This window comes from Emys orbicularis, chromosome 10 (genome assembly GCF_028017835.1).
Source record: "Emys orbicularis isolate rEmyOrb1 chromosome 10, rEmyOrb1.hap1, whole genome shotgun sequence".
Lineage (NCBI taxonomy): Eukaryota > Metazoa > Chordata > Testudines > Emydidae > Emys > Emys orbicularis.
Genome location: NC_088692.1, coordinates 48,568,013 through 48,586,490, shown reverse-complemented (window position 1 = coordinate 48,586,490; position 18,478 = coordinate 48,568,013). Strand labels below are relative to the sequence as shown.

General features: G+C 46.1%; 1 protein-coding gene across 1 annotated transcript in view; it reads right to left on the bottom strand.

The window, feature by feature from the left end:
* Positions 1-18,478, bottom strand: part of TRIP4 (thyroid hormone receptor interactor 4) — a 45,404-nt gene that overhangs the window by 9,202 nt on the left and 17,724 nt on the right. Inside the window, exons 9-11 of the mRNA XM_065411887.1 lie at positions 17,688-17,875; positions 16,406-16,530; positions 14,808-14,899 (exon numbers count right to left, since the gene is read on the bottom strand). Coding sequence (XP_065267959.1) covers positions 14,808-14,899; positions 16,406-16,530; positions 17,688-17,875 — 405 coding nt within the window. The remainder of the gene's footprint in view (positions 1-14,807; positions 14,900-16,405; positions 16,531-17,687; positions 17,876-18,478) is intronic.

Genomic DNA, 18,478 nt, shown 5'->3' with positions numbered 1-18,478 from the left:
ATTTAGAAATGCACTTGAGCATAATGGAGGAGGCTATTTGCTAAATCTGGTGGACCAAGGCATGCATGATCACCTACTCTACTGGATCACCAGCCCTAGGGATGTAAACATCTTTGGAGCAGTTAACATTGACTAGCTGAAGCCCCCCATTATTGCTATTTGAGCAAGCATGTTTTCCTCTCCCAACCTCTTGGGCTATCAGTAGCCTGACCTGGGGGCATGCAATATAACTGATATATGTCTGTATTCTTCTGACTCGGCATTTGTACCAATTGGGTCATGATGTATGATGCTCTCTAGTCAGAACTTCTATCTCACCAGATACTATGGAATCTTGTGGGTGCAGTGGCACTCCCTCACTTCTACGACTTCATCTGTCCTTCCTGAATAATTCAGATCCCAGTACTAGAGAATCCCACTGATATTTATCCTGCCACGCTTCTGAGCTGTCTCTTCTACCGCCAGGCATTCTAGCTCCCCTACTTTTTGCTTTTCAGCTTGTGCTGTCTGACAGAGATGCTGGCAGTAGAACACAAAGGTACAGTTTTCAGAAGTGCCTAAGTGAGTTAGGAGCAAAAGTCCCATTTTTTTTCAGAAGTGACTTAGGCACTTAGGACCCTAACTCCCTGACTTTCAATGGGACTGAGGTTTCTAAGTGCTAGTTACCCCTTTGCTTAGTTATATGTAATTCCTTTATCTGACCCCGTTACCTTGGACTGTACGTCTGACCCCTCCTGCCGCTTCACCGAGGCAACTGGAATGTCTCTTCTCTCCACTACAAGTGGACTCAAACAAAGCTAATCGCAAACCCCAAACATGATCTTGAACTAGATGAGCACAGCGACTCGTACAGAAGCCAGGAATTCCTGGCTCATTCCACCCACGCCAGAAAGATGCAAACCCCAGTCTAAACAAGAGCACTGGGGGGACCCGAGTTTGTTACTAGCAAGTGTGTAACTAGGAGGAATTAAGGAGATCCTTTTCTCCTGCTAAACAAGCAGACAGAGCTTGAGGCTAAATGCAGCATCTCAGTACCAGCTGGAAGTCAGCTATCTAGTCAGCTCCACAGAAGGCGGGCTGCCTACAGCTCCCACACTCCCTATAGATTCAGAAGTTCTAACACACAGCAGGTGGCTATCAGCCACTCCACACAGCCAAAACAATCAGGATGCAGGATGGAATCCACCATACTGAATGTTTCCACCTCTTTGCTATTGACCTCTCCCCAGCATGCTGTGACCAGCAATGTTAAGAGGCCTGGACAGATTTCCCAGCTCAGCCAGCCCACAGTAAAAGGAGTAGAGGGGCAGACAGGTCATCTGAGTTAGCAGGGACACAAGCCCACTACCTCTGACACTCAGGGCCCTGTTCCACGGGGGCATTTTCATCCAGTCAAATTTAGCTAAGCGACAATTTTCTGCACTTTGTCTTAATTCAGGGGAGCAGTGGAAACCCTGAAAGAGGCCAGGAAGGGGAGGAACTGAGAGCAATAGCTGTAGCTGGGGGGAGGGGGGGGGGTGCAGACTACCCCAGAGACGCTTGGACATAACACATTTGGCAACAAACACTGGGTCAGATACTCTTGGCCTACTCTGCTCGCTCGTGCAGCTTAGCAGCATAAAGGAAGCAAAGACTGACTGCACCACTCAAGCTGGGATTCCCCTGGCACGGGAATCGCCAGCAGGCATAGATTGATGCCATTGACTCCTATGCCACTCTTCCTGTAGCCCACCTGAGAAGAAGGCACAACTGGAGCACACTGCACTCCAGCTATTTTCAGCTGGAGGATGATCCCCAGGGGACTATTACTAACTGAGAGCGTTCAGAGTAGCCCCTCACAGCTCCCTCTCTCTGCTGCACCCAGCACAAACTGGACACAACAGACAACCTGACCCATTCAGATTTTTTCCCATCTCCTTCTCATACTAGAATATTTGAATTTTCATATTATTTTACAGAGGGTATTCCTGCTCCCTCATCCCATTTCTCCTTGTATTCCCCCACCCTCATTTCCCCACCTCTGGCTGATTACCCTTCCGGCAAAGGAGGGCTGGACACAGCTTCCTTGGAAGCCTGTAAACCGTTACCATGTTGTCAGCCTGAATGGGGCTCTCCCCACCCCCATCTCCAAGTCCCTGGCTCTACAGTGCTGAGTTTGCCCGTCTAAAAGGTGTCACAAACCAAGGAGGGCGGAACTGAAACAATCAAGGAAAGAAAAGTGCTAGGAGAACACAAATCACCAAGGCTGTGTCTACACTGCCACTTTCAACGCTAAAACTTTAGTCGTTCAGGGGTGTGAAAAAACACACCCGAGCGACAAAAGTTTTAGTGCTGAAAAGCGCCAGTATAGACAGCGCCTCGTTCGGGGTGGTTATTTTTTTTTTAATCGCGTCCGCACTGCAACGTGAGACCTGAGAGAGACCTGGTGTGGTCCAATCCTATCAGAAAACAAAGGCACAACCCACGATGGAGCAGAGGTTCTAGAGAACAAAGCAGGGAGCAAAACCTTTCCCAGGCAGTTTTACTAGTGAAGGCTATTCTTTTGGTGTGACTGAGGTCTCCAGACAGGAAAGCAGAAGGAAATAAACGAATGCCCCAGAAAAGACCAAGGTATAAAATAATGTGTTAATAAGCCCAGTTCCTTTCCTGTCTTTGCCTCAAAAAAAGGCCAGCCTACAGAGCTCTGCAGTGCAGCCTGCCATCTTTAATATGGAGCTGTACAGGTCCCATGCTAATTGAATGAAGATGGAGAAAACTGCACGCTGGGACCTGTAGTCTCTGAGAGCAGCTGCCATCTGTTCTGATGTCTGGGCTTTATCTCCCCTCAGTGCTACAAAATAAAAGAGGCTGCGCCGGAAAGCAAGGCTGTCTGGAAGGAATAAAGGCCAGCAGAGCCCATGTGCTGACATCAGAGCTGGGTTATTTCTCACCATGAAATCCAGTTCAAAAACATCTTGGCAGTGATTCAGCCCCTCGGAAAGAGCACAGGGCTGCTGTGGCGGGGCCTGTGTGTCAATAAATCAGCCATCTGTGGCAGGCAGAAACACCCCATACTCTGTGCTGCCTGCTCCAAGAGTTATGAGAAGCCACTTGGCTATCCCCAAGTCAGGAGGCTGGGAAGCAAAGCGTTCCCTGCAAGAGGAATGCAAGGGCTGAATGGCGTGCTTGTGACAGAGGACAGCCGGGGGAAGTTTGGGAGCGTGCTTGGCCACCGGGCAACTTACTTCACCCAGTTTTCAGTGTGATTTGTGGGAAAGGCGGATCCACTCTTCTTTCATGCCTCATAAGCTTCATCGCTGTCAGACTAACATAACAGGTAATTAACTACTAAACAGCCATTTTCTCCTCCTCTCCTGAGGGAAATTGCTCACCATCCAGCTAGAAAATGTTGCTGTAGCGGTTTCCAAAACAGAAAAAAAAATAGTCAGCAGTTTCTGGCAAGCAGCATGGGAGCCGCAGCCAAACAGCGGCATTTATGCCAGCACTTGTAACCTGCTTTCCAACCCCATCACAAATGTGACCAACGGCTGAGAGGCAGCCCAGGGAACTAGAGACCAGTAAAATTACACCAATGCTTATCTAGACCCCTTGCTTTTTTGTACTCCAGAAGGCCAGGACTGGGGCAAAAACACACAGGCAGCAAGCAACAACTTCAGTACAGTCTAGTGCAGGGGTGGCCAACCTGTGGCTCCGGAGCCACATGCGGCTCTTCAGAAGTTAATATGCGGTTCCTTGTATAGGCACCGACTGCAGGGCTGGAGCTACAGGTGCCAACTTTCCAATGTGCCGGGGGGGCTCACTGCTCAACCCCTGGCTCTGCCACAGGCCCTGTCCCGAGCCTGCTATGCCCTCGCTCCTCCCTCTCCCCCCCCGAGCCTCCTGCACGCCATGAAACAGCTGATCGGGAGGCGCTGATCGGCAGGGCTGCCGGTAGGTGGGAGGCACTAGGAGTTGGGGGGAGCTGATGAGGGGCTGCTGATGTATTACTGTGGCTCTTTGGCAATGTACATTGGTAAATTCTGGCTCCTTCTCAGGCTCAGGTTGGCCACCCCTGCTCTAGTGGTTAGCATGGGAGATCCCAGATCTATTCCTAGCTGTGCCACTGTGCGACCTTCCCCACCTGTGAAACCCAGAGCCATTCGTCAGTGTTCGTAAGCCACTTTGAGAGCATCTGATGAAAAACAGAGAAAGGCAAAGTGTTGGTATAGTGATGGATCAGCTTGGCTTCTGGGGGCCATTCCATGGAAGGGATCTGGACTTGGAAATGCCCAGTTTTAAAGGAGAAATGTTATCTGTGTGGGCAGTGTTCATCTGGTGTTGATTGTTACTTTTCAGGGCCGGGTTTCCACCATGCAAAATAATGGTGCTATAACAACAACAGGGCAAACAGGAAACAAATGTTCCAATGATCATCCATTTTTTGTGTGTCAATGTCCTTTTGCCAGATCAAGCTTCAACTTTAAAGCTCCATTTTCAGAATAATCCTCTCTAGCTCTGTTAGCTGCAGGGCCTGGAAGCAGGAGAAATGGCGCCAGATGCTTCTTATCCCAGACAACCCCTACATAGAATGCTAGAATTTTCAGATTTTTCCTTGGGCAAATCATGCAATCTAGCCAGGTTCCTGTTCCAGGCACTGCATATGAGTTTAACATCCTGTTCCTGGCCAGTCACAGTCTCCGTTACTTTTCTCTGGGATCTTGAAAATCCCCCGTCCTTGATTCTGTCTTCAGGAGGCTCGAGGGAAGCTCTAGTCTGAAAAGATAAACTAAGAATGGCCTCCTTGGGTTCCGTTCTCATCTCAGGGGCTTCACGGAGGAAACATGCTGGAATTTACCAGTCAGAAGGTGTGTTTCTCTGACTGCAAGTGCTGCGAAGTCCGCCTGGCCTCAGAGAAGTGCTGGAATTATTCTGGCTCATACCTAAGCACCAGTAATCAAGATTCTGTTGGCCAGACTGTCCCCTCAGCCACACCAAAGTCTTCCACAGGGTTGCCCAGGTGTAACTGAAGGCAGAATTGGACCCAGTAGCTGGAACTCAATGAACCGTTCTGTTCATGGTGCCTGGGCCAGACATGGCACTGCAGGGCTTCTTTGGCTCAGAAAGTCAGCAGCCCTGGTGCTGAATACACATGGAGAGCAGGTCTGTCGGTGAGGGTGGTGCCACTTTTAGTCACTTTCCATGACACCTTGGGCAAGATACTTCACCTCTCCTTGCCTCAGTTTGCCACCAATAAAATACTGGATTGAAGGAGCTAGGTGAGTGCAAAATGTTACACCTGAGACATTGGTTTCTCTCACAACACATTGGGGGATACTGGAACTTTGCATTTTCAGAGATGTTCTCTGCTCTGATTGCCGTTTCATCTGTCACTATCTTCTCTAATTTCTCACTTCCCCAGAAAGTCTATTGATTGCGATGAGCAAAGAGCTTCCCTGATGGGCGGGAGGGGAGGCCAAACTTCAATGCCAAGTTTACTAGTCCAGAAACAAAGTATCCAGTATTCTTGCCAGAGATCTGGACTCTCATTGCTGATGCCCCATTTACCACCTCCTTGGGATCGAGAACCCAGATAACTGTCCAAAGCCACTGCATTAGCCCTATGGCTGAGAGGAAGGGAAGTGCTTCGGTGCAGTGCTGGGGCAGGCTGGGCTAGGAAGCAGCTAATCAGTGATATTCCACTCAGTTTGACAGGACTGGCAGAAGGAAAAGGAAGATTACAAAACAACAAAAGCTGCCAGCCAAACTTCAGTTTGAAAGCCTGTTCGGTCTAGACTGCAACGAGTGAGGAAGGAACAGCTCAGAACCACAGCTGCTAATGGTTATGGATTTGGCAATCATAATGTCTTTGTTAAAAAAAGTTAACTGCCTTACCACTGAGGTTAAAAACCACAGCCTTGATGCATTGTTGCAGTCAACATTCTCCCTGCTGTTTTTGAGAGCTTACATCTGCTGCTGGTGGATCATATGCTGGCAAGCGGCACAGGCTCCTTTCATGGGGCTGCACAAGGAACTTTGCTAGGCTGCCTTCATTTCCCCTTCTTCCCACAACTGTGCCCCTCAGGTGTCACTTTTTCCTCTGCCTGCTTGTGCAGTATTCCACTATTCCGGAGCACAATCAGATCCACGAGCAGGAGGGAGGATAGGCGTGGGGCACTGCTGGATTCTCTCCAGGACGCCCTTTTCAAGTCAAGCACCACTACTTTCCTGAGGTGCTTTCTGCATCAGAGTTCCCAGCCCAGATCTGCATCACAGGCTGTAGCTTGGTTGTGCAAGGTGCAGGGGGAAGTAATTATGATTTAATAGGAATGGGGCTTCAAAAGGTAGATGAACATTTAAACTAGTTGAATGGCATTTGATTTTAAAATGCTGAACAGACCCACACTGCTCTGTTCTCAGAAGGCTTGGAGGATTCAAGAGCGCCAGACAACCTGGACTGTGAGCTGTCCTCCTCTGCTTTCCCAACGCCCAGGCTCACCACTGCCAAATGACTGAGTGCCACTGAAGCCTTCAGCAACTCTATTCCCTACCTGGAAAAACACCTGCCTGTGGTGAGCCAAGCAAGCTACATTTGGTTGGGTTCAACACATTTATTGGATGACTGATGACCAACAGGAGAAACTGAGTGGAATTGGAAAAACATTCACCAGTATAAAGGCCGAAAGGCACATTTCACACGTTTTCTTGTTCCATGCCATCCTCTCTTATGGCCAAACAAAAGGCGGGAGCAGGAAGAAAACAGAGGACTGGAATGGTGGGGGAAAGAGTGCTTCCTTCTGCCTTAGCAACTCATGGTAGCATTGTGGGAGTGCTTCTGTCAGCAGAATAAAGTCCTTTTATAAATGATTACTGAGGAATTAATTATTCAAATACCAAGAACCGCGTTAGCAAAGGGTTAAGGAAAAAAGTGATACAGCAGAGTCCAGCTAATGCCATAAACAATCCCACAAAGACCCTTGGCTAGAAATTAACAATTAATGTATCCACCCAACTCCCTGCTCTGGTAAACTTCATCACTCACTATCACTCTACCTACCCAGCCTTGGCTTTGCCCCCTAGCATTGCTCTGTAATGAAAGCAAATTGTTGGATGCATGCTCTTTGTTTTAGATATTGTTGATTAAATTATATCAGAGTTCCACCAATTCTCACAGTGGGATGTATTGGTGGAATCCAGATATTTTTATAAATGGATTTGGAAAGATTGACCTGTTTGGGGGTATGAAATGTATTAATTACATGGTGGTGAAGGCTTATGTAAGTATGTGCAGTCCTTGCACATTTGTATTTGAACTATATTAACTGTGTTGAGTAACAGCTAAAATATTCTTCTCTCTCTCACACACACGATAATTTTTCACTCGTAATTCCCTAGCCTTTTAAATCTATGTCACTGAGCAGAGTTTACTTTTTGGATCCAGTCTTTAGCAGGACCTTGTAGCAAGCCAGCAGTGTTTGCCTGTAACAATCCAACTTCTCACCTGCTGCTCCAGCTGTGGAATGCTAAGAGGGCTCTAATCATAGAAGTGTAGGACTGGAAGGGACCTTGAGAGGTTATCTACTCCAGTCCCCTGAACTCAAGGCAGGACTATGTTATAAGTAGACGATTCCTGACAGGTGTTTATCTAACCTGTTCTTAAAAACCTCCGATGATGGAGATTCCACAACCTCCCTAGGCAATTTGTTCCAGTGCTTAACCACCCTGACAGTTAGGAAGTTTTTCCTAATGTGCAACCTAAACCTCCTTCATGGCAACTTCTTGTCCTATCCTCAGAGGTTAAGGAGAACAATTTTTCTCCCTCCTCCTTGCAACAACCTTTTATGTACTTGAAAACTGTTATCGTGTCCCCCTTTGGTCTTCTCTTCTCCAGACTAAACAAATCCAATTTTTTCAATCTTCCCTCATAGGTCATGTTTTCTAGACCTTTAATCATTTTTGTTGCTCTTCTCTGGACTTTTTCCAATTTGTCCACACCTTTCCTGAAATGTGGCATGCAGAACTGGACACAATACTCCAGTGGAGGCTGTATCAGCGCGGAGTAGAGCAAAAGAATTACTTCTTGTGTCTTGCTTACAACACTCCTGTTAATATATCCCGGAATGATGTCCGCTTCCCCCCCCTCCCCCAGTGTTACATTGTTCACCCATATTTAGCTTGCGACCCACTATAACTCCCAGATCCCTTTCCACAGTACTCATTCCTAGGCATTCATTTCCCATTTTGTATGTGTGCAACTGATTGTTCCTTCCTAAGTGGAGTACTCCACATTTGTCCTTATTGAATTTCATCCTATTTACTTCACATCATTTTTCCAGATAATTTTGAATTTTAATCCTATCCTCCAAAGCACTTGCAGACCCTCCCAGCTTGGTATCATCCGCAAACTTTAAAAGTTTAATGATTTACTAGAGCAGATGGTTCATTACCCCACCCTGGAATAAGGGAGCTGGGACTTGTTCTCTAGAAATTGAAGATCTAGGGTGAGGGCTGAGCAGTCTGGAGGGAGGAACTCTAGAAGCACCGAAGTCTAGGAAGGTTTGAATTGAATTTTGTTACCTTATCTTTACTGTCAGTATTAGTAAAATCAAATACCAAGAAGGAGGTGAGTTTTGACTCTCCATAGAGTGTGGACTGTGTTTGAGAGCAATGTTAAGTCCCAAACCACTGACTAGCTTGCTAAAATAGTAGCAAAGGCTAAATCTACAATCACCATTAATTAAGTCATATGCTTCGGCTTTAGCCTCAGTTCTTCCCCAGGGTCTCTGAAACCAGAGAAGAGGGCATGCAAGCCTCTATCAAATGCTGTAAAACCAACATTCAGTTCCTTTTGGCATGCTAATGTGTTCCTAAATTAATCATCAACTGGCAATTTCTCCTGCATCTTAACAGATTTGAGCAGTAAATTTTTTATATCTGCTGGCTTATGATGGGAAGCTAGAGTATCAGAACAAGCTCTTCTGAAAACTAGAGAGCTTTGGATAAGGAAAAATTCTAAAGGCCCTGGAGGACTAAAATCCAAATTAACCGTATCCCTAATTTGCTCTGCTTTGTCACAGATAAGCAAGACCCTGGAGGAGGACTCTCTTGCCTGGAAAAGTATACTGAGAAATCTCAAACAGGAGGGTTGGTATACACATGCTCTTTGCACCATCTGTAGGTCTCTGCAAGCCAGAATTAGACCTAATACAACCTGATCTGGAATTAGATTACATGTGATCAATGCAGGTTCAGACACTGCTAATTTTGTGGGCCCCTGAGTTAGAAGGGCATGGATGCTAGCTACAATTGTTAACTGTGGCATAGATACACTACTTTCTGCACCAGGCTAGTCAAGTTCCAAACAAATCTCAAATCCTCGTGGAGACCTTTTTAATGGTAGACATGTACAACTTAGCAGACTCTCATCAGGAAGTAGAAGGTGTTAACTGCCACAGTGAGAAACAACGTTATTACTCCATCTTCAAAACACAGATCACCCGAGATCTGAGATGGAATTCCTACCCCCACAGAAAGTACACGCACACCAACAGACAGGTGTTTTCACGTGTGGGTTGCCACTGCCTCTCACACATAACCCTCTTGTTTGAACCCTGTGTCAAGAAACTTTTACAGTCAGAAACTGAAACGTGAGAGGGTCTTTGCAGATCCCCCAGGATAACTCCTCTGAAATGTTGCCAACTCTCACAATTTTATCATGAGGCTCATAATATTTGGTGTTCTTAAAGTCCCAGCCCTTGGGGTCAGATAACTGAATGAGAATCTCAGTTTTCTTTAAATAAAAAAAAAGGGGGAGGGTGGGTGGGAGGGGAGAATGACATTCATGGTTACAGAGAAAAGTTTGAAACATGACTGGAGCGTATCCTAAAGGCTCAAAACCCAGAGGATAAATAAAAATTCCAAATTTACTGGTGTTTTTTTTTTTTAAATCTGATGATTTCAGAACACTTGGAATTGGCAATACTGCATCTGTGTGACTTTTCTTTTGGACTTTTAGAATAAGATACTTAGGACTTGCACTCATTTTACATTCACATGTTCCGGAGATGTTATTTACATATCTATATAGTTTCACTATTTTATGTTATATAATTCAGTTACCGTGTTCCTGAGATGTGTTTTTCTCTCTCTGATTTCTTGTTCAGGGGCTGATTACTAGCGTGTATTGGGACTGGTCTACAGTACCGCTTAAATCAACCTAACTTACGTCGCTCAAGGGTGTGAAAAAGACACCCCCATGAGCGATGCAAGTTACAGTGACCTAAGCACTGTCCACAGCGGCGCTATGTCAGTGGATATAGCCGATATAGCTTCCACCTCTTGCGGAGCTGGAGTAATTATGCCGACAAGAGAACGCTCTACCATCAGCATAGCATGTCTTCACCAGATGTGCTACAGCGGCATAGCTGCATCGGTGCAGCTGTGCGGATGTAGCGCTCTAGTGTAGACTTGCCCTTAGTCTCTCATCTGTAAACATTCCTAAGAATGTTATCTTCTGGATCCTAAGTACAGCAAGACTTATTTATTGTATTCCTGCATGGGATATGAATTGTTTCTTGTATTCCTGGCACCCTAGTATTTTTGGAGCACCAGGTTCAAACTCAGCGGAGTGGGAAAAGTGAAGCCTACTGAAAAGGCACACTTGCCCTTCAGGCACAAAAATTTAGCAAAGCCCCCTTACACAGATTTAAAGTGGCAGGTGATTTTTCACTCACATGTGAAATGTAAATTCCTAATTGCTTTCCAGCATTATTATCTGGTATTTAATACCAAGGTTTGATCTACCTGTAGTTACAGATATACCTACCCACTTTCAAAACCATTTAGAAATACCTAAATAGCTGATATGAAAATGCTTTTTGGTAATTAAAATAAAAGCTGGTTTAGATCTCAGATCATCAACAGAATATGAATAGATCTCAGTGCATTAATTGTAAATCATCTGGTTCTTTATTTCCCTGCCAAGGCCTGCCTGTAGCATTCTGTGTTTCCCCAGTTACAACTGATGAGCTCACTAACACCTAATACAGGAAAAGGAAGGCAGCTCTCTGCTCTGCTTGAGGTGTTGGTGAGGTCAGCCTGGAGCAGGGAAAAGCAGCCTCTTAACTCTTGGCAGGTCACCATTAGCACAGCTAAGCGCAACAAAGGGACCATTTGGAGTTGAATTTCCATTTTTTGAGGCTCCCATTAATGAAAGCAAGTGAACCCAGAACACACTCCAAGAAGATGGGAGATCTGTCAGCACAGGCCAGACATTCAGAGTTAAGCCTGCCACATCTTGGGCTGTCTGAGCAGCAGAGCAGACCGGTAACCAGGCTGAGTGACGGGAGCAGTTATAGCTTCACTCTACTGTTGCCAGTGCAATTCAAACCATTCATGTCAGGTGGATGTTGTATCTGATGATAACCCTTTGTACCTTATCCAAGGATCACAAGGAATGACATCAGCCTCACACCACTTCTGCCAGGGAAGCAGTATTCCATCTTACAGATAGAGAAACAGGCACAGAGAGGTTAAGTGACTTGCCCATGTTCACACAGCAAATCAGTAGCACAGCTGGGCTTAGCGCCCATGTCACCTGATTGCAGGTCTGTGGTGATTTTAGCCTTACGACCATCTTTCTTCCTCACCTCACCCCACCCCTAAGCTCCCGGGCACTCCATTAACACAGGACCCAATACTGCAACTCTTCCTCATACAGTTAGTCCTTAATCATGCAAATTGCTGCACTGAAATCAATACGACCAGTCATGCAAAAATTACATCTTAGTAAGGGCTGAAGGATTGGGCCCACAGCAGTGATGTGAACATACTGTATGTATACTGTGAACTTGTAAGTCCTCAAATTAACAACTAATAAAGAATACGCCAATTAGACTGTGAGGTCTCTGAGGTAGGGACCATCTCTACCCGTCTGTTTGCTCAGCACAACAGGGCCTCATTCTGACTTAGCCTTCTGAGCAAATCTGTAATGTAAATATTAAAGGATGAAGCGGAGTGAAAAACAGCAGCAGGGTGTCCTGGAAATTAAGAGCTGGGTTTTACTAAACTTCATTAATAACCTGACAGAGGAAGCAAACAGCTAGGAAAGAGAATCACCTTTACCTACAGAAAAGATTAGACAAGTAAAATCAAACTTGTCGATCTTGAAAAAAACGTGGCCTCCATCACCAGGCAATGTGCATATTGGGCAATTATTTAATTTTCAAACCATCATCCACTGATGTGGTTACATGGGAACTGTGTAATTACTCCATTTCCTGGAAATGTGAAAGAAGTATCAAATGGGAGCTGAGGGGGTGGGGGCAGATAATCAAAGGAGAATGTTGGTGAAGAAGTCTAGCATGTCTTGCTCTCATGGAGGGATCTCTGCTGCCAGGTTTGCACTGTTTATCTTACTGTATTGTAGGTTTTTAAAATATTTTCTCCTATGATAGATACAAGTGTGCAGAAAACTAGATGCTCCACCCCGCTTACCCTGAAGCCAACAGGGATTTGTCTGCACTAGGAAAGGGACCCATTGCAACAGCCAGCTTCTGTATCAGGTGCTGCTAAAACTGTGTTGAAAATAGATGAGAGTAGACAGAACCACATCGCATGCAGCAGTGCTGAATGTGGGTTGGTCCTGTCTACATACTAGGGATGTAAAATGTTAACCTGCCTTAACCGTTAACCCCCGGGCCGGCCTGTCAACCCCAGTGACCCCACATTAGCTGGCCCGCCAACCCCAGTGGCCCCGCGCACCAGCCAGAGCGGTCCCAGCCCCAGCCACACTGGCCGGCCCTTTAATCACTTAACCGTTTAAATGAAATATTTTGTAAGCAATTAAACGGTTAACTTTTAAAACAATATTTACATCCCTTCTACATACACTCAGAGTTAAACTGTTTTCTCTCTGATTCAGCTACACTCATTATTGACAAGAGGCAACAACTAAATGTAGACATCCTCATCAGTGATTTAAGTGGGAGCCACACTCAGGTCTTCATATTAAATTCAAGCCAATACATATGGGGAAAAATACCAAACCCACAAATAGTGACTCGTGGATAGCATTAATTCTGAAAGAAACAGCAAATTAGAGACTATATACATTTACAATGCAGTATGGTAACAGCAAAAAGCCAGTGTGATTTTGGGCTGGACATGTAAAGGCAACATAGCACTGAAAGGAGAGGAAAGGAAATTATACAGTTCTGGCAAGACTGCTCCTGGAATAACGTGTTCAATTCTGGTGCCTCAACAAAACAGAAAGATGACAGCAAACTGGAAGGAATTGTGAGACAGCAACAGAGCTGACGAAGAGTCTGGAGGGCTTGATCTATGAGGAGAGATTAAAGGCTAATTACATACAGCTTGTGTTAACAAAAACTAGGGAAGCGCCATGACAACTGTCTACAATACATGTACCTACAGGGAATAACCACCAAGAAAGAAGAGGAATTTTCCAGGGCGTTTCCATGGGGTGGAATTAGGAGTGATGGGATTCAATTAAAAAAAGAAAAAATATAGGCTGGAGATCATATCTCCTATCAGTGCACCTGATTAGACTGGGGAAAGTTTCCCGACGGCAGCTGGGAAAGGAAAAAGGCCCTCATTTGAAACCAGACTGCACAGGGCATTGGCTAATATAGTGTATGGAACAATCATGCTCTGGCCCCAGGGGATGGAGGTGATGATCTAATTCGTCTACTCCCTTCTTCACTTCCTAGGATTCTGTCACTCTAGGCAGGCTGCATGGTCATGACATTTAAGTGGCCTTTCTGATACCTCAGTCCCAAGGCGCCCTCTGCTGTTCAGATTCTAACACTCCTGTCCCAATTCTAAAAGCCAAACAGATGACAGGGAAAAGAAAAATCCCATCCAGTTCAGCATGTCGCCTTTATCTCTAGTCCCCAACCACCACTCTTCCTGCTTCTGCTTGGCATAAACTCACAGGGCTGGGGGGAGAGGGGGAGAAAGAGGGAGGAGCAGAGCTCTCCCTCATGTGAAATGATGTCACACTGATCAGCTGCTTCTCCACAGCCCAAAGGAAACTCACTGCTACGGTACATTCTGCTTTAAGCATTCTTCTCCCGGACAGCCACTTTATCAGCTTCTTTCTCAAAGAATCCACTTAACCTATGGATAGGGACTGGCAGTGACTGCTGCTTAACTGGGATAGCATTCACATAAATTCTGCTTAATAGGGACCAGTCAAGGAAATAAATGGTGTTTAATCAGATGTCACACTGGTGTGAAGTTTAAGCTCCTAACTCTTAATACAGCTGGTGCCAAACAAAGCTGAAATGCAGTGAGGATAGCTTTAATCCAGGACAGCAGTGCTTCTCCTACAGCGGTCTGCAGAATGCCATCAGTGTGCAGGTGAGCCACGTCTGTCACAACAGCCTTGTTGGCACCAGGAAAGCCATGAACACCTTTCAGCATTGGTTCCCCTGAACCAGTGTTGACTGGATTAAACAGAGACGATAAGAATAATGTAGACTTGACAAAACTACTTCCAAAGCCATACCAGAGACTGGCTTCCACCAGCATTCCATCATGCTCCCAGCAGCATCAAACATTGTTTTGTCTAGTCTGTACCAGCACTTAGACCACTTTCCACACTGGTTCAGGGGAAACTCTTGCTGAAATGTGTTCTCTTCCCAGTGCACACAAGAGTAGTGGTTCTCCTCATCTTAATTTAAATCCTTTCTTCAGTATTCTCCTTACTTTCCCATGGATCAATGTACAGATACGAGTCAGGGTAGTCTGAAGATCAGTATGTAGACAGTTAAAAAGTCAGCTCAGATAGGCTGGTTTTCCTTACTCACCTGCTCCTTGAATTGTTCTTGTGATAGACAATCAGTCAAGTCCACGCAACCCAGGAGGCACCCAGAAGGATAATCTCTGGGAAATTCCACATCTGTGTCAAGAGAAAGAAAAGGATTGAACACACACACGCTCTCTGTGATCGTCCAATTTCTCAGTAAGCTCTTAACTGGAAACACAGGCTCATTTGCACATCTCTTCCGCTCAAACTTCTTGAGGCACAAGAAAATTTGAATCATAGAATATCAGGGTTGGAAGGGATCTCAGGAGGTCATTGAGTCCAACCCCCTGCTCAAAGCAGGACCAATCCCCAACTAAATCAGTGTTTATTTAGTGTTTATTTTCTGTAATTCCTTTCATATTTTGGGACATATGGTGCATTGCTTAGGAAACATGGTCTTGGAGAACTGGCTTAAGCCAGACAGATGATGGTAAAGACAAAGACTGTGCATGGCTCTGCCAACACATCTCCATCCTGCCCTGCTACAACTCTGCTGTAATGTACTGGGGCTCCCAATACACTCAGTCCATGCACCTCCATCCTGATATCCACCACTCCCATTATTCCAATCCTGAGCCAGCCCTTTAGCAGAAACTGCCAATGAGCACAATACAGCATGTTAGATCATGCGGTGCTTTGGAGATGGAAGCAACTGTCAACTGCCAGCTGAGCCAAAGTGACCTTAATAAAAATAGACTCTAGCTCTTGTAAAGCACCTTCCATTTGTAGATCTCAAAGCACTTTACAAAGGTCAGTATCATTATCCTCATTTTACAGATGGGGAAACTGAGGCACAAAGCAGGTAAGTGACTTACCCAAGGTTACCCAGCAGGCCAGAGCCAAGAATAGAACCCAGGTCTTCTGAATCCCAGTCCAGTGCTCCAGCCACTGGGCCATGCTGCTTTAAAAGCAAACGCACAAAAAGCCAAGATGGCCTGAGATTTGGGGCTCTCGCTCCTGGCGAGGGATGTTAGCATCATGCTTTTGTGCATCTCTCCCCTGTTGTCTCTTTTCAGGCAGCAGTATGGCCGATGCACAGTGAATGCACAGTTCCTTGCTTTGATGAGGAAGAAGGAAATCCCTAGGCATCACATCTGGGCTGACTACTATCCAGAGGTGCTGCACCAAGAGGCGACATCTCCCTGGCTATGCAGCCTGGACCAGGTTGATGCCTCAGGCTCACCTAGCCTCACAAGAGCGAGAGATCTGCATGCTAACCTGCAGCTTTTTATTCCTGGCCTCCAGGAGGCCAGAACGTATGACAGCATTTGAACTTCAACGCACCAGCTCCTTCGTCCATTCACAAGCAATGACCTATTGCCTGAACCAAGAACTAAGAGGCACTGCTGCCAGGAGGTATTGTCAAAGTAAGATGCAATTCACTAATGCTCACAGCTTCTGACTAGCCAAGAGGACAGGGTTGATCTGCTTCGTGACACCCTTCTGGCTGAAAAAATGCAGAAAGGAAGAGGGGAACTGAAAGGAGAAAGGAATGTTAATGAGAGAAGCAGCGATAACTGCCCAAGAGCGCCTGCTTCCTGCCTCTGCTCATTACACGGCTCAAGGTACCAAAATCAGAGACTCAATAGTGAGGTTCACCTTCACGGAGCAGCATTCTGTATGTGGCCTCTAGCTCAGAGATTTCTTGAGGGGATGGTCTTTTAGCAGTAGCTGCTATCCACAGCCGCCCTCTGTGGGATGTGTACCAGGTCCTGCCCTCCACCCTAGAGTGAACAGAAGAGAATGCAGAACTGACATACCAGCTGAGATCCCACATGGCACAGTCGTAAATGGAACGTTTCACCCTGTGACTCCTGTTACCAAGCTTTGCCCTGGGAAAGGGCGTTTTCCTCTTCAGTGAGGAGGGCTGTTAGTGAGAAGACTTCTGGAGTCAGTGAATCTCATCAAGCGACTTATTTAGGTGGTTTAGTCACTCTACTCTGACTTTGCAGTACCCAGAAATCAAGTCTCTGTATTCCTAGGAGCTAGGCAGTGGTCAGTATGCAATCTAATGGGCAACGTGGCCCACAGACTTGGACAAAGCAGTCAGCGTCTTCCCTTTTCTTTAGGTGCAGCTCCCAGAGACTATGGGGACAGCATGAAAGGCTCCAACTTTATCAGAGTGGCTGGCTTGCAGCATTCCCAGGCTGCTTAGATCTAGGAGCACGGTAATGTGGGATCTGAAGTCTCTACAGCCTGAGGAACTGATAAGTCTGCTTTTCAGAATTAAAAGTCATCTCCTCAGAAACTTCAGAAAAAAAAAATCTACAGAAATTCAGGGATTTCCCAAGACACCCCAATTACACTGGAACAGGGAAACAGCAGCTGATTTGTCTGGAAAACTGCCTTGTAAAGCAGAAGCTTGTCTAGTAACACCTCCTCCCTCAGGAACCCAGCTCCTAGGCATGGAGCACCATGATGCTGCAAGTTATCTACCAAGGAATTTGTACAAAAATAGCAAAATATTGGAGTATTTTCAGGCCTTCATTAATTATCATCATAAAGAAGCTGGCTCTTTCCAGCCTGCTCAGCTCCGAACCCAACAGCATGCTCGGATGAAGAAGTGCAGCTCCCTGTTCATACATTTCCTGCACAAACATTTCCCCCAGGGAAGCGGGCTGTGTGTGCAATTAGAGAGCTAAATGGAAAGTGCCAGTGGGACTGTACTAGGCAATAGCTTAGGGCCACCGAGTCCTCAGCATGTATCAGAACATCACTGCAATGTAACTAAATTCTGTCCTTATGGTATGAGTTTTGGGAACTGTTCTCATTGCAGGCACTATGTTGGGGGGGGGGGGGGTTGGGGGGGGGCAATTACAAAGCTGTTGGCATAACTGCATATTGTTCAGAACATATCACAGTTCCATGCCTTTTTTTTTACCTTTTGATTCCTTTTACCAGCAAGGAAGCCCAAGGCTGGTGCATGCTGAGACACCAGCCATCATCCGAGATCTCCTGTAATTCTCGATCCTGAATCCGTAACCTGTTCCTTTCAGAGGCAGACTCATGCCCAGTTTCTGCAGAATGGGCAGTTTTTCTGTGCAGGAGCAATCCAGTCTGGTCTACCCACTTCAGCATGTTCAAAACAAACACATAACAGAAGGTTTAACTCTTGGTCGAAATCACTAAGTTTTTCCTTTACTTAAGAACAACAGTGCAAAAGGCACCATGGCCTAGCCCCCCTGCTGGATTAGATCTGTCCATTCTTTGGCCCACTGGATCAGAACCCTGCTCTTATCATTCTCTGGATACTGCTGGGTAAGCCAGACTTGAACCCAAAGGGGAGGGAGTGGGGACAGAATCTAACCTGGGATGGTGCAAGTGACACTCAGGGCAAGATGTGGGCCAGGTGGCCACCTTTGTCATGCCCCCCATAGAGACCACAAGCCAAGCATACAAAGGAGAGCAGAGCACTCATCAAATGGAGCACTGCATGCCAAAGCCTGGAGTCTCTGCATGCCACACCTTGGTAGCAGTCAAAGCAAGGGAAACTGTAATCTGCTCTATGTAACCCTCACATTGGCTGCCCCTGAACTAAATGGCAGATTTAAAGAGTAGAACTATCAACCGACGGTGTCCCAAAGCATAGACAGCACATTCATAGTGTGTTCACAACTGAGCAACCCCCCGCTGGCGGCACCTGCACTGGGAAGAGTTTAAGGGAGGCCAAAG